This window comes from Triticum urartu, chromosome 6, assembly GCF_003073215.2.
Source record: "Triticum urartu cultivar G1812 chromosome 6, Tu2.1, whole genome shotgun sequence".
Lineage (NCBI taxonomy): Eukaryota > Viridiplantae > Streptophyta > Magnoliopsida > Poales > Poaceae > Triticum > Triticum urartu.
This window is the reverse complement of record NC_053027.1, coordinates 11382232-11410173: the sequence shown is the minus strand read 5'-3', so window position 1 is coordinate 11410173 and position 27942 is coordinate 11382232. Positions and strand designations below refer to the sequence as shown.

General features: G+C 46.1%; 1 protein-coding gene across 2 annotated transcripts; it reads left to right on the top strand.

Moving 5' to 3' along the window:
- The first annotated feature begins 11590 nt into the window (after window positions 1–11590).
- On the top strand, window positions 11591–16675 carry LOC125516223. 2 transcript variants are annotated; one of them, XM_048681706.1, is made up of 4 exons: window positions 11591–11938; window positions 12420–12548; window positions 13075–16004; window positions 16177–16675. In XM_048681706.1, exons 2-4 carry the CDS (start codon window positions 12537–12539, stop codon window positions 16178–16180), a joined length of 2946 nt encoding a protein of 981 aa, XP_048537663.1. In that variant the 5' UTR covers window positions 11591–11938; window positions 12420–12536; the 3' UTR covers window positions 16181–16675. The 2 variants fall into 2 exon arrangements, with proteins under 2 accessions (XP_048537663.1, XP_048537664.1); XM_048681707.1 differs by lacking the exon at window positions 16177–16675 and having other exon boundaries at window positions 11591–12548; window positions 13075–16008.
- Window positions 16676–27942: the final 11267 nt, after the last annotated feature.

The window sequence follows — 27942 nt, the reverse complement described above, 5'->3', positions numbered from 1 at the left end:
CATTCTGGCACGAATGTCTTCCCAAGGGGAACAAGTGCCCGACTAGTTTCGAGGAGGCGTAGAAAGTCATGTGTCCTCTAGATTTACCGCACGTGGAATACCATGTGTGCATGAATAATTGCATCATTTATCGGAGCGAGCATGCGGAGTCCACCATATGTCTGGTGTGCGGCGTCACTCGATACAAGAAGAGGAAGAAAGCTCCTCGAAAAGTGGTGTGGTACTTTTCGATCACTCCTCGTCTGCAGCGGTATTTCGCGGACCCTAAGGCAACAAAGCTCCTGCGTTGCCACGCGGATAGGGAGGAGAAGAAGCGAGAAGATGACGCAAATGATCCGGAGATAAATAAAAAAGACAAGATGCTGAGTCACCCTAAGGATGAGAGCCAGTGACAAGCGTTGAACTTCGAACACCCAGAATTTGGGAAAGATTTAAGGAACATCGTGCTGGGCGCGAGCACGGATGGAGTCAATCCGTTTGGCAACCAGAGAAGCACACATAGCACCTGGCCTGTGTTTGTGTGGATGTACAACCTTCCCCCCTGGTTGTGCATGAAGAGGAAGTACATTCACATGAGTATGCTAATTGAAGGGCCGAAACAACCAGGGAACGACATCAATCTGTATCTGGGGCTGCTGAAAGAGGAGCTAGACACGCTGTGGAAAACGCCAGCCAATGCGTGGGACGCTGCAGAGAAAGAATATTTCCCTATGAGAGCTGCACTGCTCACGACGGTGCACGACTATCTTAGTTACTGGATGCGTCAGGTGCATGGATGACACAACGTATCGCCAGCTAGATAGAGATCCCGGGTCTTCGAAAACCATGTTCATGGGACATCGAAGGTGGCTTCGCGACGATGACCCGTGAAGGAAACGCAAGGATCTGTTCAATAGTGAAACCGAACTCCGAAGACGCCCGCGTACGAGGAGCGGCGAGGAAATAGACGGGCTGTTGAAAAATTGGAAAGATTGCCCGCTGCCGGGAAAGAAACAAAAGGCGCCGGAGCCGGGAAAGAAGCGAAAGGCGACATAGCCGCTGCTGAAGGTATGGAAAACGAGGTCTGTTTTCTGAGACTTGCAGTACTGGAAGATCCACCGTGTGCCTCACATCCTTGATGCCATGCATATTACAAAGAACGTGTGCGAGAGTCTGCTTGGTACCCTGCTCAACATGCCAGAGAGGACCAAAGATGGGCCGAAAGCAAGGGCAGACTTGAAATCAATGGGCATCAGGCAGGAGCTTCACGCTAATGATGATGATGATGATGAGGCGAAGCAGGACACAGAAAGTCGTCGCAAAGGCAAAAAGGCCAAGAAGACCGAAAATGACTACCCTCCCGCGTGCTTCACTCTAAGTCAGGAGGAGATCGAGCAGTTTTTCACCTGCCTCATAGGAGTAAAACTTCCTTACGGTTACGCGGGGAAGATAAGTAGATACCTAGACCCAGCGAAGCAGAAGTTCAGCGGGATGAAGTCTCACGACTGTCACGTGCTGATGATGCAGATACTTCCAGTTGCAATCCGTGGGATCATGGACGCGCACGTCCGTGAAACGCTATTTGGCCTATGCAACTTTTTCGACGTCATCTCTCGGAAGTCGGTTGGCGTGAGGCAACTCAGAAGGCTACAGGAAGAGATCGTGGTGATACTATGCGAGCTTGAGATGTACTTCCCGCCCGCATTCTTCGACGTTATGGTGCATCTGTTGGTCCATATCGTGGAGGATATCATCCAACTCGGGCCGACGTTCCTGCACAGCATGATGCCATTCGAAAGGATGAATGGTGTCATTAAAGGATACGTTCGCAACATGTCACGTCCAGAGGGAAGTATAGCCAGGGGCATTCTGACCGAAGAGTGCATCTCCTACTGCACGAATTATCTGGGCATCGAGAACCCCGTTGATCTGCCCGTCAACAGGCACCTCAGCAGGCTCGCTGGATGGGGTCACTGTGAGGGTCGCCGCGAAATGCATGTCGACTCGCCGACTTTGAAAGAGCAAACCTAGTCGCGCTATAACACATAGACGTGATCGATCCTTGGGTGGTAAAGCACAAAACCTTTATTGAGAAGACGTACAATGACCGAGGCCAACAGAGGACGGACGGAGATATAATCAAAGAGCACAACTCATGTTTCACGCGTTGGTTCAAACAGAAGCTTCTGTCGTACCCTTTACATAAGGATTCTTCCGCGGAAGAACAACTCATATTCGCCTTGTCACAGGGCGCCGAGCACAACCTGATGATCTATGAGGCGTACGATATCAACGGCTACACATTCTACACCGAGGACAAGGACATGAAGAGCGATGGTTATCAGAACTCCGGGGTAATGATGGAATCCTACACCGGTAACGACAAGGACAGATACTACAGAAGGATCGAGGAGATCTGGGAGCTGAGCTACGTTGGAGAGAAGGTCCCGATGTTCGGTGTCAGATGGGCCAAGAGTGTCCTAAAAAAAGACCGGTATTTCACCACCATGGTTATACCCGAAGCCAAATCCAAGACCGCGGGCGCAAATGTCATCGCGAAAAATGAGCCATGGGTACTAGCTTCCCAAGTGGACCAATGCTTCTTCATTACTGACCCGTCAAAGCCCAGTCATGTTGTCGTGAGGAGAGGCAAAAGGAAGATCATCGGAATGGATAGAGTAGCCAATGAGCAAGACTTCGACAAGTACGGCGACCCGAAGATCGAACATGACGACGACGATGAAGTAGCAGCATACACCACAAGAAGAAGCAGGATCACCCTACCTAAAGGACGTCCGTTCCACAGAAGAACTCCATTTGCGAAAAAGAAGGGCAAGAAGATTATGAACAGATAGCTAGCTAAGATCGACTGTATTTAAATTGTAGTCTTCATTTCTCGGTTGTATTTCATGGGCACTTTTTGATATCATGAATATTTTTAAATTTTATGGGCACTTTTTGAATTCATGAAAACATATTGAATATTCATGAGGACACTCGATCTCGATCCCCCTCCATCTCGATCGCTACCCCCCCCCTCGCCAGATCCCCCTTGCCAGACCCCCCTCGCCGCCGAGCACCCCCCGCACCCTCCCCCGCTCCACCACCGCCGACGACCCCCGCACCCTCCCCCGCTCCACCGTCACAAATGAATGCAACTAAAAATCCAAAAAAATAAATAAATTTGATTATATTTACAAAAACAAATTTGATTATATTTTCAAATAACAAATTTGATGATATTTTTTTATATTCATAAATATTTTCAAATAACAAATCTGATGATATTTTTTTAAAAATTATTACTGTTTTTATAAAAAATTATTACTGTTTCATATTCATATTCATTTTCATATTCATATTCATATTAATTTTCTATTAAATTATTAGATGCAACAAAATAATAATAAAAAATCTTACTTATGGCGCACGGCTGGCTGGTGCGCCATTGCTATCTAAAAAAAGAATACTAATGGCGCACCGTCTCGGGGGTGCACCATTGCTATAAAAAAACATACTAATGGCGCACCACCAGGGGGTGCGCCATTAGTAATCTTTCCCTAGTCGCCCGATCCCTTCGTCCCTCCCGCTCGCCAGATTCATTCCTCCCTAGTCGCCCGACGACCCCCGCGCCCCGCCTCGCCGTCTCGGTCCTCGCCGCCGACGGCCTGCCCCGCTCCTTCCCTCCACTCCTCAATCGCCCTCTCGGTCCTCGCCGCCGACGGCCTGCCCCGCTCCTTCCCTCCACCCCGAGCGCCGTCGCCGCGCATCACCGCGGCCACCGACCGCCCCGTCCTCCGTCGTCGTGCCTAGGAGCTGCGCCAGGAGCAACACCATCATCACCTTCATCGCCTACGTCCACGGATTGGAGCCGGGTCATCAAGGATCGAGCGCATCGACCTCTTCTTCCTCATCACCGACCACTGCTTCTTGGCGTCGATCCGCGCTGCCCCGACCACCCTTGGCCTCGTCGTCTCCTTCCCCAGCTCCGCGGTGAGCGTCTCCATCGATTCCCCTGTTTTTCTCCTTGTTTAGTCACCGTTTGTGCATGCGGGCTCGTGCTCACCGCTTCAGCTGCCCCTCGCTGTAGATTCTCTGATGTCCTTACCTGAAACTGAATATAAAGTCAGTTTAAAAGTCAGTCTCCTGATCTGAATATAAACTTTATCTGAAACTGAAATTGAAACAGATGCAGTCGTAAAAATTCAGTTAAAAATTCAATTTTAGAGCTTGGCTCCTGATCTAAATATAAAGTGTACGGCAAGCTTATATTGCAAGAAAGTTTAAAATTCAATCTAAAACTCAATGTAAAATTCAGTTAAAGTGATCTGAATATAAAAACTCTTGGAGTAAAAATTCAGTCTAAAAGTCAGTTAAAGTTTCAGTTTTAGAGTCATTTTCAGTTCGTAAAACTGAGAAGTGTATTTTTTATTTTAAAAATTCAGTTAAAAATTCAATTTTAGAGCTTGGCTCCTGATCTAAATATAAAGTGTACGGCAAGCTTATATTGCAAGAAAGTTTAAAATTCAATCTAAAACTCAATGTAAAATTCAGTTAAAGTGATCTGAATATAAAAACTCTTGGAGTAAAAATTCAGTCTAAAAGTCAGTTAAAGTTTCAGTTTTAGAGTAATTTTCAGTTTGTAAAACTGAGAAGTGTATTTTTTATTTTGAAACTTAGTGTAACGATTTTCAATTTTGATGGAAAATCAGTCTAAAAGTCAGGAGGGGATCTCTGTAGATTGCATATACAGATTTCTTGAACAGTGCTATTAATTACAAATAGAGCAATGTTGAAAATGAAACAAAAGGAATTGGAAAACCAGAAAGATAAGCATTCTGTTGTAAGTAAGCTAAGATAAAAAAAAGTGTTTACTTTAAGTAATTATTTACAACAAGCATTGTGTAGGAAAATGTCATGCAGGCTGTAACTTGAACTTGAAGAACTCCTTAGATAGTTTTTTAGTCTCCTTATACAAAGCAAGCTGAAGTTTGAAACCTATTTCTCCTAAGCAAACACTGAAAAATTGCAGATAAGTAGACACTAAAAATTGCAGCCATGTCAAAGTGTCGTTTCATTTGGGAGCAGTAACGACAACTGTATGTGCTGCCATAGGTGCTGTGCTGTCAAAAACTGTATGTGCAATCTCCAGAACAATTATGCTTATGTGAAAACTGTATGTGCAATCTCGAAATGTATCATCATAATGTAGGTGCTGTGTTGTGTGATTCTTCATGCTGAGAACTTCAGCTTTTTCAACTTGCTGGACTATATGTTCATTGGTACTACTTGTGATGTTGCTGCTGTACTACTTGGGAATTTTGTCAACTTGTGATGCTGCTGCTGTACCCGAGAGGCCCTTGAGTTTGCCGGAATGTCGATTAACTTCCGTTCCGGCAAATTCGGGTACTCCATATGTCCTATTTTCAGCAAAGGTCATGCTGAAATTTTCCATGAATTTTAGCATGACTTTGCTAAAAATAGGACATATGGGGTACTTGCGACTAATGCATGGGCCAGGGTATCTTAGTACTTAGTTAAGTAGGATCAACTGCCCCACCATTCTTGCTGCATTAAACCATAGGTGGCAATAGAGCCAAGTGGTTAGGCCCAACTTAGAATTCTCCTTAGCATCGATAAACCCTAGATGATAAACCCAACATAGGTGGCAATAGAGCCAAGTGATTAGGCCCAACCTAGGGTGCCTCGGCATCGATAAACCCTAAATGATGAAAACTTAACTTGGCTTCTATAGGGTGCCTCGGTGTCGATGAGAACCTAAATGATGTACGCTTAGGATTTTAGGGTGCCTCGGCGTCGACAAACCCTAAATGATAAAAGCTTAGCTTTTAGGATGCCTCGGTGTCAACAAACCCTAAATGATGAGACCATGATCTTGTTCCTTGACAATAATCAACTTTTTGACCAAACTTTTTTCCTATTTAGAGCGAAACATGGCCCACAACGATGAGGCCGGCGGTTCGGGCGGCAAGCAATTCTGGGAGATGTCCCAGGAGTTGGAGGAAGAACCTCACCGCTATGAGGACGCCGCGGAAGACACCGATCCTGACTACACAACCCCTAATGGCGTCGGGGATGACACCACTGATGATGGCGCCACGGATGCCACCATTGATGATGGCGGCGCACGCACAGATGGCAGCCAACCGAAGAGGCAACGGAAGGACCGGCGCCCGAACGTGCTCGGCACCGTCAGGGAGGAATTTACTGAAGTGAACTCCGACGAGCATCCGACGGCGCCCAAACACGTAGTCAAGGGGTACTCGATTCAGCTCGAGTGCATTCTCCGGAGCACTGCCTCGATCAACACCGAGAACCTAAGGCATAAGGACCGAGGGAATTTGCGCAGCCTCCTCTTCACGAAGCTGCACGAACGATACAAGTTCCCCACCGAGTTCGCAAACACACGCCTCTCGGGTAATAAAGTGAACGGTGCCGCCCTCACGACGATGAGCACGACCCTGTCTACTTGGAAAAGCATGGTGAAGGCAATGATTGACAAAGGTGATAGTTATGAGAAGATCAAGGCGAAATATCCTTTGATTAGCGAAGATGACTACAAGGAGTACAAGATCAAGTGCAAGAGCCCCGCAACCTCCGAATCAAGTCAGTGGGGGAAAGAAATGCGGCAGTTGAACATAGGGGTCCACCAACTCGGTCCCGGCGGTTACAGAGTGGCGGAGCCTGTATGGGACAAGGAGGACGCGGAGCGTGCCGAGCAAGGCCTACCGCCCCGCTTCGAGAAATACAGTGACAAGCAGACTAGGAACTTTCTCAAGGCCCGGTACAAGGAGGACCCGGTAACAAAGGAGCTTACCACGGATCCGAAGACCAAGGAGCTTGAGCTTGTTCTGGTAAGGAATACACCCCCGCGTAATTAGCTCCATATGGTTGCATTCTAATTAATCCCCAATATTTCTAAATGGTTCACGTTCCTTCCGTAGGACAAAGAAAGCAGTAGCGCGGGGTCGTCTCAGAGCTCCCCTTTTGACACCCCTTTGAATAGGGTGTTGAACGTAATGAAAAACAGGGATAAGCTCAATAAGCCGATGTCAGCTGGTCGTGTGGCCGGCAAAGGCTTGTCCACAAAATGGTCGTCATACTATGCCGCTGGTGGGCGAAAGGAGAAAAAGACCAGCTCGGAAAGCCAGTCGCGCGAGGTTGAAGCACTCAAGGCACAAGTGGCGCGGATTCTGGAGATGGTCCAAGAGCAAGTGCAACAACAACTGGGATCGACGCTCATCAGCATTATGCCTACCTTGATTCATGGGATAACGGCGTGGATTGCGGGTGGCCAACAGGGGCCGCCCTCGATTCCCAGCTTCACGGCCAGCAACTCGCAGAACGCGCAGGCGGCGCCATTGGTGTCTCTGGCGGCGGCGATATTGGTGTCTACGGCGGCGGCGCCATTGATGTCTCCGGCGGCGGCGGTATTGGTGTCTCCGACGCCGGCATTGGAGCTTAATGCACCCGGGTGTACGCCGGCCGGCACCTCGCCAGCAAGCGGCTCCTCCGTCAGTTGCACGCCCGCCGTTGGCGGTGCCTCGACATTAGCCGAGCTCGACGGCATCACGGTAACTAAGCCTCTCGGCCGAGGACTTCATCTCCTTGCCTTTGACTGGGCATCCCTGACGCCCTACATGTTTTCGCAGGGCACCGCCGACGTTCCTTGCACTCTCCTGCACTTCGTGGGCGGCGAGTTGGTCGATGTCGCCAAGGGCAGAATTGTTCAACCGAGCAACCCCGTGTTCCACGGTAATCCGATGCCACCCACAATGTATAGGGTTGAAGTGGTTCGGGTGCTGCCAGGCTGCGACGAGCTATTACCTCCGATTCGACCCGATGGGGCCGACGAAGAAGATGAGATGACCCTCAGCGCCTACGTAAGCTGGCCCCTGCTTTGGCCGAAGAGCCAGATTCGTTAGGGGACGGGGGACACCACCCCAGAGACAAGACCGCCAGTCGTGCCGGCGCCAAGCCATGGCAAGAACGCCGCAACGCTACCGAACATGCCGGACATCCCTATGGCACAGGATCCGGACATGCATATGGCACAGGATCCGGACGACGACGACAACGACGATGGTACATTTACCAACGTCAATAAGTACTTTGCCGAACATGGGTACGGTGACGAGTTCTGCGGGCCTCCTTCTCAAGAACCCAAACAAGACGACCGCGATCTAGCTGGTACGGCGGAGAAACCCAATTGCAACAAGCGTCGTCTGGCGTTCAGTTCTCGGGAGACGCCTCCAGCTGCCGCCTTCACCGAGCCTCAGATAGAGGAGGTGCCAAATATTATCAGCCCCAACACGCTCAAGAAGGCGGTCTGTGAGCAGAACTCGGTCCCATTACAGCAGATCAAGAAGAAGGGCTGGAAACGGCAGACTAAAAAGGGCGTCGGTGCGAGCCAGCCAGCACCGAGTACGATTCGTGCTCAGGACGGGCCACCTTCACCTAAGGATATCTCGAGGAGGGTGCATGTGGCGAGTAGGGCGATGCTACCGACAAATATGCTCAATGCTGCAACCGGTGCTATGCGAAGTCTGCATGACAGTGTTCTTTCTTTGGAGAAGCGGCGTCTCAGAGAGAATGATGTGGCATACCCGGTTTTCGTGGCCAAGGTGGCAGAGGGCAAGGGCTTTGTGGATGGCGCCATTGGGGGTACGATCGTCCTGCGGTTTGATGACATCTTTGCTATGTTCAACCTTTATCCGCTGCACTACACCTTCGTTCGGCTGTTTTCGCTGAGTATGGAGATGCGGATCATTAGAGATAAGACCCCGGACATCGTGATCGTCGACCCCTTCTACATGCGTGCCAAGCTCTTGAGCAGCGCTGGGGACCGCCAAGTCGCGAGTTCACCCCTCGAAGACGTCATTCTGGCAAACCCAGATAAGGATAACTTCCTTGTGGCTTACTTTCCCGAGTAAGTCATCCCTTAACCGCCCCGTAACATATGATTTCTTAGATTTCGATCGTTCTTTTTTTTATAACATTCCGTGTTCTGTGCAGTGACACACATTGCACACTCATCCTCTTAAGCCCAAAATATTCCATGGCCACGTATTTCGATCCGAACCGTAACTCCAAGATAGACTACACAAATATCAAGAAAGTTCTTGATGATGTTCTCCCCGGCTACGCCAAATCTGGAGGCACCTTCATCAGGGCAGTTCGTAAGTACGGCAAGCACGTGTTCGCCCACAATACGACGTTCTGCTGCGTCAAGCAACCGCCTGGCGGTCAGAAGGATGCCTACTACGCCCTCCATCACATGCGGGCGATCGTAAGGGACCATCATCACCTTCTGCTACCAAATAATCTCAAAGATTGGGCCACGAGCTTGTCGGCAATCCAGGACGCGGACATCAGACAAGAATTCTTTCGCATCCAGTCGGAGTTTACGGACATCATCCATCAAGATGTCCTTCATACCTCGGGGCAGTTCTTCCTCAGATATCAACCGTCCAACATTGAGATAGACGGAATGCTACAAATGCAGGCTGACAATGCCCGCGATTTCATGACCATCATGACAGACGGCGGCTTCATCCACGCTCCTGTCCATGAGTCGAGTCGAAAGTAGTGATGTGTAGTTCTGAAACATTGATTGGCTCATGTTGTAATTAAACTTTAATGAATTGTATGTCTCTTTGGTTTGGACAGTCGTTCAACTTAGATGTAATTGATGCTATTTATTAGTAGGACCATGAATCGTGCTATTAATGTCTTGCTTTTCTCTTCCGATCCTTTTGTTGCATACTTATATATTGCTTATGTATGTATTGTCTGTTGTTTGGCTTGTGCATAGAGTTGTCGTCGTATGTCGTGTACAAGGGTAAGGTTTCCGGAGTCTACGACGACTGGGAGGAGTGTCGGAGACAGGTTCACCGTTTCAACGGTAACAATTACAAAGGGTACGCCACTAGGGCGGAGGCGGAATCTAGATACGCCCGCTATCTAGCGAGAGAGAGGAGGGAGCGTTGGAGGAACCGGATGAAGACCAGTTTCATCGCGATGATGCTCATCGTGATGACGCAGCTCTCTTCTATGTGATGGTAGTTTAGATGATCGATATCGACTTGTAATGTGAAGACAAACTCGATACTCGCGGTCTCGAGACTTGTAGTGTTTTATCTTTGTTCGATCTTTTGAATTCGGAGACTAATATGATGAATTGTATTCGGAGACTAATCTTCTATTGTATTCGATGAATCTGCTGTTGCTGTGTGCTACTGTCTATATTCTGTCAAATAATATATTTTGTAACCTGTGCAAAAATCAGAAAAGTAAAAAAAACCTAATATTCATACTAATGACGCATCACTACAGAGTGCGCCATTAGTATGCCAAAGTATACTAATGGCGCATCATCAAACAGTGCGCCATTAGTATGCCAAGTATACTAATGGCGCATCCATCCGCAGTGTGCCATTAGTGTGCCTCGGTGGCGCATGGTTAAATATGGCCCCTGGGAGGCATACTAATGGCGCATGGTGTTATATACTAATGGCGCACTGGGTGGTGCGCCATTAGTATACCAGATACTAATGACGCACCAGTGGTGCGCCATTAGTAATAAATACTAGTGGCGTGATACTAATGGCGCATCAGTGATGCGCTATTAGTAGGCAAAACTGGTGCGTCATTAGTAGGCCTTTTCCTAGTAGCGAGAATCCTACTTCACTGAATTGCAATGCAATCTAACACCCAAAGCTGGATGCTCTACTTGACAGGCAGGTGGCCTGAAAGACACAAAAGATGCTCAATTAGCAGGAGGATCCAATAGTAAAGGGACAGTCTTGCAATCATTTATCTTTATCTTTCAACCCTGCTGGTAGCTGGACACAAGCAAAGGATTGATTTCCGTCTTTAGCAAAGCGTAAGGTAATCATCCCAATGTGAGAGAAAAACGAAAGCAAAAGGTAAGGATACTGCCTCTTGAAGGTATTTGTGCACACTGATAAGCATGAAGCAGCCCAAATATTTCTTCGCAGCATGTAGCTCTTTTGCTTTACAATATTTCTGTACAACAGGCTACTTATGTTTTAGCTTGACAATGTGATATTTCTGACCATATCTGACAGATGCACTGAAGGGCGCAAAAATTGTATGTCGATATTTAGCAATGTTTTAAATAGCGGGCTATGGCATTTAGCGGCGACCCTTAAAAACAGCTATAGCTAGGCTATAGCGGGCTATAGCGCCAAATTGTACATGAAATCATTTAGCGGCAACACCCTCAAACAGCTATAGCCGGCTATTTAAAACTATGATATTTAGTACATTTCGGAGTGTGCCTTGACAGTTCTTGATAGTGTCAATATTATATGCAGGTAACTTTCTTAAAAGTTTGTAGCAGTGTAGGAAGCATTTTTCTGATTTATTATGTAGCAAAGTTAAGTAAGCATTTCAGCCTCTCACATTACATTCGAATAGAAAACTGCAATCCTTGTGAGTAGTACTTGTATAGGAATCTGTGTAGCAGATGAAGCTAAATAGTAAAATAGGATTAGTGATATTAGCCGCACCCTTGAATCTAACTTGCACCACATTCTTTTCAATGCAAGTTACACAAAAGTTGTTTGATTAGCTAGCAGCGAGATCAAACAATGGCCGGTCAGGCCTTGAATTCTTTATCTTTAAATCTTGCAGCTAAGCTAGCTACAAGCGTAGAATTGATTTCTGTCTTTAGTGAAAGCAAAAGATAGTCCTCAAGGAAAGACAAAAGGCAAAGCAAAAGGTAAGGAATAGTACTGCTTGCTTTTATTCTGTCTAGCCAAGGCATTTGTGTGTAACCACAAGGACCCCGTTGAAGCATGTTGTGTGTCCAGATTTCGCTCTCCAGTCTAGCCAGCTTCTAGTTGCCCCTGTCTCTACCTAGCTACATACTCTCTGCAAGTCTGCATAGTACCAGTTATTCAATATAACCAAGGTATGTAAAGCTCAGCTTACACCTGTATTCAATCAGCCTGTCTGCTTCTTCGTATCTATGTATGCTGGTTTTATCAGGACATAGATTTTCTACCCTTGAGCAAATGTGCTCTCTTTACTTTGAAAGAATAGAAGTGAGTTTCGAAGATTCAGAAAATTTCATTAACAATCACATGTAGATATTACAGTAACCTATGTATTTGCAAAGTTTTGGTGAAATCTCACATGCAGTCCAAACTAAAATAGCAGTCATGAGAGGCTAAAAAGCACATTTATGTGCTCTAATTTTGTTATTTTTTGCACATAAAAATATAAAAATTTGTATGAAACTTAACAGCTGCACACAGTACTCTATGACATACACGTGTGATTTTTTTGAAATTTTGTGGAAGCACGAGAATTATATTTTTTGCATGCTCTCCTTTAGGTCATTGAGTTTTATTTTATTAATCTTGCTTGCATATCATTGCATTTGTATACAGGAATCAATCGAGCTCGAGGAATTCAGCTGGAGACTTCTAGTGAGCTGACTGATCAATGATGACCTGGAAATGGAATTAATCTAGAGGGTAGAGATTGCAGTATCTTGCCAATTCATCATGCGTACAGAAGTATGTTTACATGTACCATCACTTTTCGTTCACTTGTGCATGTTATCTTTCTTATCCCGTTCGAGCTAGTTTACAAAATATTTGGGTTATTGTACCCTCGTGGGTGCATCGATTGTGGTAAATCTTTTGTTGTAAAGTGTTCTATATCTCAGGAGTTCTGTTCATTAATTGCATCACGCTTGCGTAACCTTGCCCATCACATATTGTTTCATATATATACTACCTCCGTTCTAAAATAGAGTGCTTCCTCTATTCCCGTGCTTCAACTTTGACCATAAATTTATCCAATGAGACCGACTGCGGCGGGAGCAAAAGTTATACCAGCGAATTCGTATTCAAAAGAAGTTTTCAACTATATAATTTTTTCTCCCGCTGCAGTCGGTCTCGTTGGTTAAATTTATGATCAAAGTTGGACCTCGGGAAGCGCGGGCGCACTATATTTTGGAATGGAGGGAGTACTGCTACTATGTATGTAGCTACTTTGCACTGGTGGCCACCGTCCTCACCGCTTCACATATGCATGCAGGTTATCAAGGCAAACACCATTGATGAGGCTGTTGAAGGAATTCTCGATGAACTCAAGTATACTAGAGGAAAAGAAAATGTCATATACTTTGATGGCTGGGACGGGCTGGGGGCATCTGCGGTCGTGCAAGCCGTAGCCCAACAGCTCGCATCGAATGAAAAGAAATGGCAATGGGGACTGCAGTTTGAGCAAGTCATCCACATCGACTGCTCTAAGTGGGAGAGCACAAGAGCAGTTCAGAGGGAAATCGCAGAGCAGCTGAAGCTTCCCAATCAGGTGATGCAGATGTTTGGCAAGCAAGACGAGGAGGATGATTTCAATGGTATTACTGATCAGCAATCTCGGGCTGGGATAGCAGAGGTCGCAATAGAGATCCAGAGGAGCATACAGGGCAGCAGGTTTTTGCTGGTTCTTCACAATGGAAGCAACGAGGAGATTGACATATCTAGCCTTGGTCTTCCTGTATATGAATATTTGACCAACAAGGTGATATGGACCTTCCAAGGGAGGTTTCGGATGGACCCCAATATGAAAGACAAGGCCATCAAGAAGGATATAACAAATGTTCTTCTCTCAGCTTCATGCTACGAGAAAAACCCACAAGATCTCTGGTACTATCTACTGCGCAAAGAGGCTACACTAGTTGCATATAAGAGTGGTGTTGATCCTGAAATACTTGTTCAGTGCTTCTTGTATATGTTGACAATACATTGCACCAGCCGCCATTATGTCGACAGCGAGTATGATTTGGCTACCCATGCATGCAACTATTGGATATGTGATGGAATCATACAGAAAGCCACAGACATTGCTGAAGCATGGCAAGTTGGTGAGAGACTGCAAGGTGATATCCGATGGAATATGGACTACCGCGACAATGAATTTCCCTCTCGCTTTCTATGGTATGCTGAGTGCGTACCACACTGGGCATCACCAGCTCATGGATTTGTGCTGGTCCCTGATGGAGTCGTTCCTAACAGAATGTTCCAGCATTTTGACAAGCTTGGCGTGATGAAACTCTCAAGATGTAGCTTTAGCTTTTCATCACCTCCATTTCTCTGCTGCCACAGCCTTAGATTTTTATGGCTTGACCACTGTCAAAACCTAGGAAAGAGAGATGAGGCGCAATTGGAAGAGGAGGACACCCCAAAGTTGTGGTCATGCTTCCAAAGCTTATGGGTGCTTGACCTGCGCTACACAGATTGTGATTGGATCTTGTCTGCACGGATGATGGATCTCATGACCCAACTCAGGGAGCTAAATGTGATGGGAGCCAAAAACTGGGACTTTAGCCATTTACAAGGACGGTTGCGTAACATTCGCAAGCTCCGGTTAACAAAGTCCACCTGCTGGTCCGACACCAATGTGTTCTCAGATATGGAAAGCATGGAGCTTCTTGATTTTTCACGGAATATGGTCAGTGGTTACATGAGAAGCTTATCTGGCTCAGCAAGCAACATTAACCTTGATACTGTCATTATTGGTGCCTGTGGTGGGTTAAAAATCATCTCTTTTAGGGACTGCAAAGAATTGAAGAACATATTCTTGAAAGGATCGTTGGGGAGTCTTGAAGAGCTGGACCTCTCGGGCACAGGAGTGAAAACACTCAACTTCAGGGAAGTGGTAGCCACCTCACTCCCCAAGCAGATCATCCTGCTAGGCTGCGAGAAGCTCCGTGCAATATTGTGGCCTAAGACATTTGAAGGGAAAGGGTGGTCTGGTTTGCTGCATCTTGACACCACCTCAATATCAGCATCAGCTGACGGAGGTGAAGCATCACATGCACATCCCCTTAGCGATCAAGCCCTCCAACAGCAGAAAGAAGAAAAGTTTAACAGTGGATGGCGGATTTCTCTTATGGATACAAGGCTCCTGAGGTCGCTTTCTCCTGTAAGAGAATTTTTAAGGGCCACATCCGTACATATTGATATCTTTCCTGCAGCTACTGTTGGTGGTTGCAACATCCAAGGAACAAGCAGCCACAAACTACTGCAAGTCCAACCGCACACAAGGACTATGGTGGACTCCATGTATGGATATGTCTTGAAGGATGGTGGCCCAGTTGGAGTGATGGTGATGTGGGACTGCCCTAAGATATTTCTTTGGGATGAACCAAAGACATGTATGATAAAGATCATTCATGGACAGGGCAACAAACTTTTGGAGGATGCACCAAGTGCTAGCACTAGTGCTTTATTATTGCCTGGTTTTATATGCAAGCAGAGTACATCTGTGCATGCCTATGATAACTTGTCCATCACCAATATCCCTCCACCTCTCGACGGATCAGGATGGCAGAGTCTAAGATGGTGCCGAGTCGAGAGGTGCCCCAAGCTACACACGGTCTTCAATATTGGGCAGGGCAATGGTGCGTCCAGCTTTAGGCGTCTGGAGACATTATGGTTGTCCCAGCTTCTGACGGCAGAGACATTTACTACGTCAATTCTGACCTTTTGTAGCCTGGAGTTCTTGCACCTGGACTGCTGTCCCAGGCTCTTACACGTGTTCACCTTGGCCAGCCGAAATTCAGGGAGGTTCTTCTGTAGTTATTTGCAGACCCTCGAGATAGTGTACTGTGATGATCTAAGGGAGGTCTTCCCTTTGGCCCCTGGGCGCCAAAAACAGGATACAATTATAGAATTTCCCTATCTGAGGAGCATCCACCTGCATGAGGTCCCCAAGCTGCAGCACATATATGGGTGCAGGATGTGGGCGCCTATACTCGAGACCGTCAAGATCCGAGGCTGTTGGAGCCTTAGGCGTCTGCCGTCCGTCGGCCGCGACACCAAGCCACCCAAGGTGGACTGCGAGAAGGACTGGTGGGATAACCTTGAGTGGGACGGGTTGAATAAGTACCATCACCCTTCCCTCTACGAGCCAAGCCACTCGCTGTACTACAAGGCCGAGCTGCCCAGAGGCACCATACTCAGGTGAGCTACACACATATTACTCCATCTCTCCTACTCTGCAAATAAACTTAATTTTGTGCTGAACAAATCACTAGCTTCTCTTTTCTAGAACAAAAACCAACTTATCTACTGTATCCTTTGGAAGTCCATATGTTTAATCATCCCTACCAAATGTTGGTTTATTATGCCGCAGGTAATTCACCTCTCCCGTGAATCAACCTTCGGGCTCGTCCAACCTGAATGCATGTGCGTCATCATGCAGACCTACATAACTGAAGCTTTCCTGCCGTGTATATGTTGCTTGCCCTGTTTGCTGCTTGATTGGTTTGTGGTGTTCCCTACATCGTCATTGCCTTAGTGCGGTGACGCCCCTTGCAGTTTCATTTGATTTGGTTTGGTTTGGTTTTGGTTTGATTTGATTTGGCCATCCTTGCTCGGTCCATCAAAGCACTGTTCATCTGGTTGCTTTCGAGCAAATGACAAAAATAAATCCGAGTGCAGCATGAGCTCCTTCTGTGTGTGGGTGTGAGTGTTTGGTGTGGTACAGTCGGCCATCGACTGGCTGTAATATGTAAGCTTGAATGATGATGGTGATTATTGTGTATGTGGAGTTGTTTTGTTCTGGTTCGAATAATCAACTGATTGTAATTTCTAATTTGCAACATGAATGGTGATGATGATAGTGATGGTTTTGTGTGTGTGGTGTGCACAACGGTTTGGTTATAGGTTAACATTATCACTAGCGCTACCTATATCCATGTCTTCTGTTTGTTCCGATCTGAAAGATGATGACAATTTGGATGGGAGCCTATTAAGCGTTCTCGGAGTTCTGAAGGTTCCCAGAGAATTATGCTTACTTTTTTTCCTAGGGAAATGATTCTGTTCAATTGACTGATAACTCACTTGCGCCGATCGCCTCCTTCGTCGTCAGATCGTCTTGATCCTGCAGTGCGGAGTGAGCACACCGCTAGCGGCCACATCCCCCTTTCAGCCACACATCCCACAAGCCTTATCTCATTCTGTTATTCTTCCTCTCCCGTACGCCCACCTTCTCCCAAATCATTAGGCGATGTTGGGCCGTGGAGTATTGCGCGGATGCCCGCCAGAGTGAAGGCGTGGCGCGGCGCGGCGCGGTGCCATCGTTGTTACAGATGCAGTGGGGGGATTCCACCACCACAACCTGCCCGCGCGGTCGTTGTCGAAGCCGTCCAGGTGCTGGCAGGGAAGAGCCATGCCCGGCGAGCCTAGACGTGGCCGGGGCCACGACGCAGCCATCCCTGGTTGACACGGGCTCGCAACCCCCCACCTCCGACACAGAGCGAGCCCGGCCGGAGGTCCTTTGTTGCCGGTGGCCTCGTGTTTAGAGACAGCAAGCCTCTTTGTTACAAAAGGCCTCCTTGTTGCAGAGACCGGAGAAAAAAATGATTCAAAAAGGTCTTGTAACAATGATCTTGTTGCAGAAGGCCGAGCACAACAAGGCTCCTGTTGCAGAGATCTTGAGACGAAAACAATAATTCTCGGACACCATCAATGTTGTAGAAGTCCTTCCGCAACATTATCTATGTTGTAAAAAGGTGAAAGACGAAAAATAATACTTTTGCAACACAAGCTCTGTTGCAAATAAATTTCTACAGTGCAGAGATGACACTTAAGGAAATAACGCTTTAAGCTCAAAAAACAAAGAAAACAATGCTTCGGGTGGTTTTGCAACGAAGCCTCGGTTGCAGAGCCAACAACGCAACAACCGGCTTGTTGCAATTCGCGACGTGCACGTTTGGGGGAGATCCGACAGCTGTTTTTTTTTGTCAACCGAACGGTCCTGAAGGCGCTTGATGTTTTTATGCTATCTGCCGGATGACGCGTATAGCGTCGCCCAACGAAGAAAAGGGGAGTAGAAAAGAAGTAGCAATTGCGAATGGGCCCGATGGGGTTTCCATGAGAACATTGTTCCTGGGCCAGGCGTTGACTATGGGCTAGTTTGGTTTGAGGCATGGACTTCATGCCTGGGAGAAAATGGAGCCTGGCCATGGCCTGGAGACATGAAAAATACTATTGCCTGGCCAGGCCTGCCTGAGTGCTATGCGTTTGGTTCGTGTCATGTGCCCTGTGCAGGGATGAAAACGGCGCGGAAACGAACGGAACTGGGTGCTATCATATTTATTTTCATTTTTTTTACAAAAGCGAAAACGAATACAAAAACCCCAGAAACAAATACGAAAACAAATACTACCGGAAATAGACACGGAGCGAATACAGAGCAGACATGGAAACAAAACGGTTCCTTGACCAGAACTTAAAACCCCGTTGAATCATAGAAAAATATAGACAAAAAACAAACAAATTTATAAAATTGTTAACATGGCTGCAAAATAATATGGTTGTGATAGCAACATAGGATAGTATTGTAGTAGTACATGACAATTCCATATAGGGTCCATTGAGTACGTGTGTGGTAGTAAAAGTTAGTCCTCAAATGACCCATTCCGCTCATTCTACTCATTGTGTCATTGTGTGTTGTTTGGTAGTTGGGCTACAAAGTAGCCATAGGCCTATAGTAGAAACGGAAATTCCACGCCTGTTTCACTGGAAAACACCGTTCCGTTTTTGTTTCCGTTTCCGCATAAAAAATTCCATTTCCATTTCCATTTTGCAAATTTCCATTTTTGTTTTCACATTTTCTCTCCGTTTCCATTTTTCCTCTGAAAAAGCGGAAACTTTCCACTCAATTTTCATCCCTAGCCCTGTGTAGCAATTATTTACGTGTCAGAAATAGCTGCTGGCCCACAAGAAAAAAGCAGCATTAGAACCCCAGGCTCGAGCCAGGCGACCGGTGCAAAACGCCTGGTCCAGGCTAACGATCGTGCCTGATGTTTCAGTCAGGCTAATGACTATGGCAGGAGCTCCAGGCCAGGCTAGTATTTCACTCTTCAGGCACCAACCAAACAATTTTCAGGCAGGTCTCAGGGAAGGTCCAGGCTAGCAATTTTTTTTGCCAGGTATTGAACCAAACTAGCCCTATGTGCGCGGAAGGGTGGTGGTTCGTCCGTGTGTCCTCTCCCCCTGAAGATAGATATCGCCGGCGGCCTCGCCGTCCAGAGCTGCCGGCATGGGGTCGCCCCTCCGCGTCTCGTCGGAGGCGACGCACTCCGCCGCTCCTTCGCATCTCCTCCGATGGCGCTGAGTCCAGCTTCCCTGCAACCAACCCTCGGCAGCGGCAGCACCGCCAAAGACGGCGCCGCCGGCCGAGCGGATCCCTCCTACCCTGTGCTGCGAGTCGGGGTACCTGCTTCTGCTTGCTCACTGCTGTAGCTTCCATGTTTCCATTGGCTCTGCATTTCAGTTATCCGTCGTTAGTTTAGTTTCTTGGTAAGGTGATAGATGCTACTGCTAGAAACCTGAAATCGATTTGCCCCCTCCCTTTGAGCTCCACCTTCTAGACCTGGAGTAAATCAGAGGCACATTGCTTGCTAGACCTGGCTGCAGAGTTTCGTTGGCGCTACGGAAACTACATGGTCAAGGAGAAGTTGATATTTTTGTAGCACCTGCATGCCTAACCATCCATGTACGTACTACTAATGGTGCATATCAAGATTCGTTAACAGGCTCTGAGTACAGGGGGGTTGCTTTTTTGTTGTGGGTAGTTTGCATTTCGCATAAAGTTTCTAGCAATGCGTGAAGCATTATTTGATTGATTTATTTATTTATGTAGGAGAACTAAGCATATCATGTCAACCTCACACTACATTAAAGAGCAGGAAGCCTTGTAGTACACTAGCACAGCTCTTATATGAATCTGTGTCGCACATTTCTCTAGAGCTGCAAACAGATGTGTCAACCACATTCCGCTACGTAGTAGTAGGGGCACAATTTGCCCCATTAGCATCCTACCTTACTGTAACACTAGTACAGAACCGGGCAATAGCACCGGTTCGTAAGGCCTTTTAGTGTCAGTTCGGTAAGCGGCACTAAATTGTGGACACTAAAGCCCCCCCCCCCCCCTTAGTACCGGTTTAGCACGAACCGATGCTAAAGGGAAACCACGTGGCACGAGTCAGCTTCGTGGGCGCGTAGGACATTAGTACCGGTTGGAACACCAACCGGTACTAAATGTTTGGGTGTGTTTTGGTTTTATTTTTTATTTTAACTTTAATGTTGTGTTTTCAATTTAATTTAGCGATTGTTTTACATTATAATGAGTTGTTAAATTATTTGGTGAATGTACCGCAGATTAGTTTGACCGGATGCGTGGATCCTAGATAAGTCATCAAGTATATGTCATATCCATATTATATATACTTTATCACCTAATTAAGTGATCGAGGTAATATGGATATGGCATATACTTGATCACTTAGCTAGAATCCATCCAGTTGAAACTAATATGCAGTTTCTTTCATAAATGATATAATAACTCATCATCATCATCATCATATTAATATAAAAACTCTTACATCATATATATCATCACCAACGGTTTTCATAGCAAAGATATCATCGAGTTCAACATGGTAATGATATTATAAGCGTTCATAACACCACAAAAGCAAATCACTCTGTGATCGCTCACAATTTTGCTCCAGTCTTTTACTATTAAGCATTCCTCGCTATTAGAAATCCTGAATGCACTAAAGTGCATTGTAGGATATCTTGGCCGTAAGCTAATAATATTCATGGTACCTTCAGTCTCGATCCAATCAGACACAACATTCATCGGAAGTCCCTATTGAAGAACATCGTATAGTAACATACTTAGCAATGAAGTTTAGTTTAAAAAAATAATGTATGCAAAAGATGCACTGAGAAGAAATAGTAGAAATCTTACCATCTTTCCTAAATATATGTGACCGTAGTTCAGTACGAACACTATTGGTCGCACGTTTTGAGTACTAACATTTCTAAGTGCAGGAAAGAAATTTATCTTGACAGCATCAAGATCATCAAGCCATGAAACATAATGACTTGTCTCCTCGCAGTTTAGTTCAGCCCCGGGACAGTGGACCGTCCTGTCTACCAAGCGCCGGACATGTTTGCTTGATTGGAAGTAAGCTGTCAATATAAATTGAGATCTATTAATTATTCAACTGGTTCAAATAATCTCATACCGAAGACATAAATATGGTTGAGAAACTCACATAATGATAGAACTGGAGGCGTCTGCACATCGACCCAGATGTCTCTATTACCTTCAATATCATCTTCCGGACGAATATCAAAGGTAATAATCATATCAGGCTCAAATGCATAAGCCTTGCATAGTGCTTGCCAAGTTTTGCATTCAAAATAGGTGTATGTGTCTGCATTGTATAATTTGACGTTGAAGGTATAACCATGCTCGGTCTTCAAGTAAACTCTTTTTACCTCCATAGTTTCGTTAGGACTGAAACCTATCTTATCCAAGACAAAAATTCTTGCATGGCAGGGGATACGCTAGTAGAATAGTGAAAAATTAAAATTAAAAGTTGAAGCAAATTAAGCATAAGTCATGCTTAATTACGAAAAAAGACTTGTCATTGTGACTTACTGTATCCACTTCGAAGTTCTCATCCAGGTTGATGCTGAAGCGTCTATCATTAACTAGAAAATTTCTGCCGCACAGGCCGCGCTGGTCTTCGCAGTATTCACACATAATAAAATCGTGTTCGTCGTCAGACGATATTACTATGTTCATAGGTGAAACATTAAACACTTATTAGTTCTATTAATTCAACTAATTCTGTTAATTTAACTAGTTCAACTAATTAATTGAACTAATTCAACTAAGCACTTACAAAAAATATACCTAATTAATTGAACTAATTCAACTAACTAGTTCAACTAATTAATTCAACTAATTCAACTAAACTAGTTCTATTAATTTTTTACTAAAAATAAGGTAGCTAGTTCTATATAATAAAATGTTAATTAGATAATGAAATCTCATATAACTAAATTAAATATATATCTAACATATAATTTATATCTAATTCATCTAACATTTAACATTAATATCTAACATATGTCCATATATAGGTGAAACATTAAACACTTACTAGTTCTATTAATTCAACTAAATAAACTAGTTCTATTAATTCAACTAAGCATTTACTAAAAATGAACTAGTTCTATTAATTTCTTACTAAAATAAAGTAGGTAGTTCTATATAGTAATATTTTGATTAGATCATCAAATCTCATATACCTAAATTTTCTTACTAAAAATATACTTGTTCTATTAATTTTCATACTAAAAATAAACTAGTTATATTAATTCAACTAGTTCAAATCTCATATATATATACCTAATTAATATCTAGCTAATTCATCTAAAATTAACATTAATATTTAACATCTTTTCCTTGTAATTCATCTAACATTAACATTCTAACATTATTATCTACATAATTTATGTAACATTAATCTAAACAACAGAAAATAGAAAATAAGTAAAAACAATGTGTGTGCGTGTGTGTGTGTGTGTGTCTGTCTGTCTCTGTGTGTGTGTGTGTGTACGAGCGGGGGGCGGCGGCGTACGGGCGGCGGCGGGCGATGCGACGGGGACGGGCGGCGGGCGAGGCGGCGGCGACGGGCGGCGGGGGCGATGGCGGTGACGGCGACGACGGGCGGCGGGGGCGGCGAGCGATGGGCGACGGGTGCGGCGAAGTTGGATCGAGAAGAAGTGGTGGTCGATGAAACTGAATTTCTCGTAAGTGCCATATATATAGGAGGGGTCTTTAGTACCGGTTGGAGCCACCAACCGGTACTAAAGGGGTCGTTTCCCGCCCCTTGGCCTGGCGAAAATTGCCCTTTAATACTGGTTTGTGCCACGAACCGGTACTAAAGGCCCAATCATTACTATCAGTTGCAGTCACCAACCGGTACTAATGGTTGTGCGCTGCCACCGGCGGTGCACAATGTTTAGTCCCACCTCGCCGAGCGAAGGGCAGCCGCACTGGTTTATAAACCCAGCCGCGCCTGCTCCTTCGAACTTCTCTATATAGCAGGCTTCTGGGCCTAACTAGGGCGCGCTGCCCTGTGAGTCTGCGGGCCCTTCTGGGCCTGCATTTGCACACCCTAGGTTTGACAGGCCCACTGGGCAACGCCCCAACAAATTTTATATATAGTTTTTTCTTTTCTGCATTATTTATTTTATTTATTTATTTTTGAGTAATTTTTTATATAGTTTTTATTTTCAGCATTATTTATTTTCTTTTATTTATTATTGAGTAATTTTTTATATAGTTTTTTTCTTTTTTGCTTTATTTATTTCCTTCTATTTATTTCTTAGTAGTTTTTTTGTGACCCTCTCTACTCTTTTGCACATGCTATACGGGTGAAATGATAATACCATTGCAAATTTCAACATTTTCAGAATTCATTTTGTAGTGACTTTCAATTTCACGGTCATTTAGCTCTCTAAACAATTAGGTAAATGACTGAAAAACAACAAATGATGTCAGAACATGTTGGAAATTGATAACGTCGCTTTGAATGCTGCATACGGAACAGAAGAAGTCCGGAGTTCAAATAAGTTATTAAAAAATAAAAAAGAGGTGCAATGCTGGTTAATTTGCTTCACACTACTAGAAAAAGGCCTATAGATGGGATTGATACTAATGACGCACCAGACAAGCGGTGCGCCATTAGTATATACTAATGGCGCACCACCTACTGATACGCCATTAGAGTTGAAACTACTAATGGCGCACCTGGCCCAGGGTGTGCCATTAGTATCAAATTTTTTTTAACTAGTGTGCTTGTCCAAACATACTAATGGCGCATCCAGATACAGTGCGCCATTACTAGTGGTAACTAGTAATGGCGCACCAGCCGGAAAGTGCGCCACTAATGTTGTTTTTTTATTATATTTTTTATTCCCTTTTTTGCAAAACTACTAATGGCGCACTGTTCCACCGTGCGCCATTACTAGTTTAAACTAGTAATGGCGCACTGTGGGACAGTGCGCCATTAGAATTATTTTTTTTTTGCAAAACTACTAATGGCGCATCACCAGGAGGTGCACCATTAGTAACCTGGATTACTAATGGCGCATTTAGAGTTGGTGCGCCATTAGTAAGTGGGCAGCAACAAGATATTTTGGACAGCCTCTCCTACCCACACTCACTTTCTCCCCACTTCATTCTCTCCACCTCCTCCTTGTCTCGGGTGCCTCCTCTTTTTCACCTCATTTCCACCATAGATTCATTCAATTTAAGTGGTTAAATTACCTTATTTTGATAGGTAAGTAAGGGGGAAGCTATATTTATGTTGTTCTCCCTACAACAATGTGCACATGCACTTTTTATGGCCTAGCTAGATCTATGTATGTTCGTGGTGTTGCATATGTTTGTGGTGTTGCATATGTGTTTGTGTTTGGAGGTGTACCGGTATTTGAAATTCGATAGTTGCCAATATTTTGCCGGAATGTTGATTCATTTCCGTTTCGGCGAGAATTTTGGCATTAAGCATTCTTTTTGGTCCTATTTTTAGGGAAAGTCATGCCAAATTTTTTCTTGGTTCTAAAATATCGTTTTGCTCTACCTCGCAGGCGACCATGGTCCGCATGATGACCGAAGGCATCGTGAATAGGTTTTTGAGGTCCGCGAAGGCCGAGATGCTTCAAAAGAACGAGACGGAGATAAGATGTCCGTGTCGAAGATGCAAGCTGAAGAGCCTTATTGCGGACCCGGAATCCGGGCAGGTGCGGGACCACTTGCTCTTGCGTGGTTTCATGGATGGCTATCAGTGGCAAGGTGATGAAGATGACTACGAAGTCGTCCATGGGGGCCGGGCAAGAAATGAGGAAGGGCAGCAATACAACCACCGCGGCTCGGGCGGGCGAGAAGACGAAGAATCCCGAGGAGATGATCACGACGGTGATGTTGTACACAGTCATCATGTAGAAGATGCAGGACATGATGATGAGGAAGATGCCGGAGCAGTCGACGGGCATGATCATGAAGATGATGATGCCGGCGGAGCAGACGACGCTGGACCATCGATGGGCTGGGTGCAGGACCCTCATATTCAAGAGCTGCTTCTCAAGCAGACGGATAACGCAAGAGCTGCCGCCCGAGAGAAAGCCAAGATGGATCAACTTGAGTTAGACGCGGTTACTCCATTGTATGAAGGATGCAGGCCCGAGGATACCGCCTGAAAGTAACGCTCATGGCTCTGGAGATGAAGGTAAAACACAAAATGACCGACGCATGCTTCGACGAGAACATGTCATTCTGGCACGAACGTCTTCCCAAGGGGAACAAGTGCCCGACCAGTTTGGAGGAGGCGAAGAAAATCGTGTGTCCTTTGGATTTACCGCACGTGAAATACCATGTGTGCATGAACAATTGCATCATTTATCGGGACGAGCACGCGGAGTCTACCATATGTCTGGTGTGCGGCGTCACTCGATACAAGAAGAGGAAGAAAGCTCCTCGAAAAGTGGTGTGGTACTTTCCGATCACTCCTCGTCTGCAGCGGTATTTTGCGGACCCTAAGGTAGCAAAGCTCCTGCGTTGGCACGCGGATAGGGAGGAGAAGAAGCGAGAATATGACGCAAATGATCCGGAGATAGATAAAAAAGACAAGATGCTGAGTCACCCTAAGGATGCGAGCCAGTGGCAAGCGTTGAACTTCGGAGACCCAGAATTTGGGAACGATCCAAGGAACATCGTGCTGGGCGCGAGCACCGATGGAGTCAATCCGTTTGGCAGCCATAGAAGCACACGTAGCACCTGGCCTGTGTTTGTGTGGATGTACAACCTTCCCCCCTGGTTGTGCATGAAGAGGAAGTACATTCACATGAGTATGCTAATTGAAGGACCGAAACAACCAGGGAACGACATCAATCTGTATCTGGGGCTGCTGAAAGAGGAGCTTGACACGCTGTGGAAAACGCCAGCCAATACGTGGGACGCCGCAGAGAAAGAATATTTCCCTATGAGAGCCGCGCTGCTCAAGACGGTGCACGACTATCTCGGTTACGGATATGTCGCGGGGCAGGTGGTCCACGGATTTTCTGGATGCGTCAGGTGCATGGATGACACAACGTATCACCAGCTAGATAAAGATCCTGGGTCTTCGAAAACCGTGTTCATGGGACATCGAAGGTGGCTTCGCGACGATGACCCGTGGAGAAAACGCAAGGATCTGTTCGATGGTGAAACCGAACCCCGAGGACGCCCGCGTACGAGGAGCGGCGAGGAAATAGACGAGTTGTTGAAAAATTGGAAAGACTGCCCACTGCCGGGAAAGAAGCAAAAGGCGCCAGAGCCGGGAAAGAAGCGAAAGGCGCCAGAGCCGCTGCTGAAGGTATGGAAAACGAGATCTGTTTTCTAGGACTTGCCGTACTGGAAGATCCACCGTGTGCCTCACAGCCTTGATGTCATGCATATCACGAAGAACGTGTGCGAGAGTCTCCTTGGTACCCTGCTCAACATGCCAGAGAGGACCAAAGATGGGCCGAAAGCAAGGGCAGACTTGAAATCAATGGGCATCAGGCAAGAGCTTCACGCTATATATGATGATGATGATGAGGCGAAGCAGGACACGGAAAGTCGTCGCAAAGGCAAAAAGGCCAAGAAGATCGGAAATGACTACCCTCCCGCGTGCTTCACTCTAAGTCAGGAGGAGATCGAGCAGTTTTTCACCTGCCTCATAGGAGTAAAACTTCCTTACGGTTACGCGAGGAAGATAAGCAGATACCTAGACCCAGCGAAGCTGAAGTTCGGCGGGATGAAGTCTCATGACTGTCACGTGCTGATGACGCAGATACTTCCAGTTGCAATCCGTGGGATCATGGACGCGCACGTCCGTGAAACCCTATTTGGCCTATGCAACTTTTTCGACGTCATCTCTCGGAAGTCTGTTGGCGTGAGGCAACTCAGAAGGCTACAGGAAGAGATTGTGGTGATACTATGCGAGCTTGAGATGTACTTCCCGCCCGCATTCTTCGATGTTATGGTGCATCTGCTGGTCCATATCGTGGACGATATCATCCAACTCGGGCCGACGTTCCTGCACAGCATGATGCCGTTCGAAAGGATGAATGGTGTCATCAAAGGATACGTTCGCAACATGTCACGTCCAGAGGGAAGCATAGCAAGGGGCTTTCTGACCGAAGAGTGCATCTCCTACTGCACGAATTATCTAGGCATCGAGAACCCCGTTGGTCTGCCCGTCAACAGGCACCTCGGCAGGCTCGCTGGATGGGGTCACCGTGAGGGTCGTCGCGAAATGCATGTCGACTTCGAGGGTCGACTCGCCGACTTTGAAAGAGCAAACCTAGTCGCGCTACAACACATAGACGTGGTCGATCCTTGGGTGGTAGAGCACAAAACCTTTATTAAGAAGACGTACAATGACCGAGGCCAACAGAGGACGGACGGAGATATACTCAAAGAGCACAACTCATGTTTCACGCGTTGGTTCAAGCAGAAGCTTCTGTCATACCCTTTACATGAGGATTCTTCCGCGGAAGAACAACTCATATTCGCCTTGTCACAGGGCGCCGAGCATAACCTGATGACCTATGAGGCGTACGATATCAACGGCTACACATTCTACACCGAGAACAAGGACATGAAGAGCGATGGTTATCAGAACTCCGGGGTAACGATGGAATCCTACACCGGTAACGACAAGGACAGATACTACGGAAGGATCGAGGAGATCTGGGAGCTGAGCTACGCTGGAGAGAAGGTCCCGATGTTCCGTGTCAGATGGGCCAAGAGCGTCCTAAAAGAAGACCGGTATTTCACCACCATGGTTATACCCGAAGCCAAATCCAAGACCGCGGGCGCAAACGTCACCGCGAAAAATGAGCCATGTGTATTGGCTTCCCAAGTGGACCAATGCTTCTTCATTACCGACCCGTCAAAGCCCAGTCGTGTTGTCGTGAGGAGAGGCAAAAGAAAGATCATCGGAATGGATGGAGTAGCCAATGAGCAAGACTTCGACAAGTACGGCGACCTGAGGATCGAACA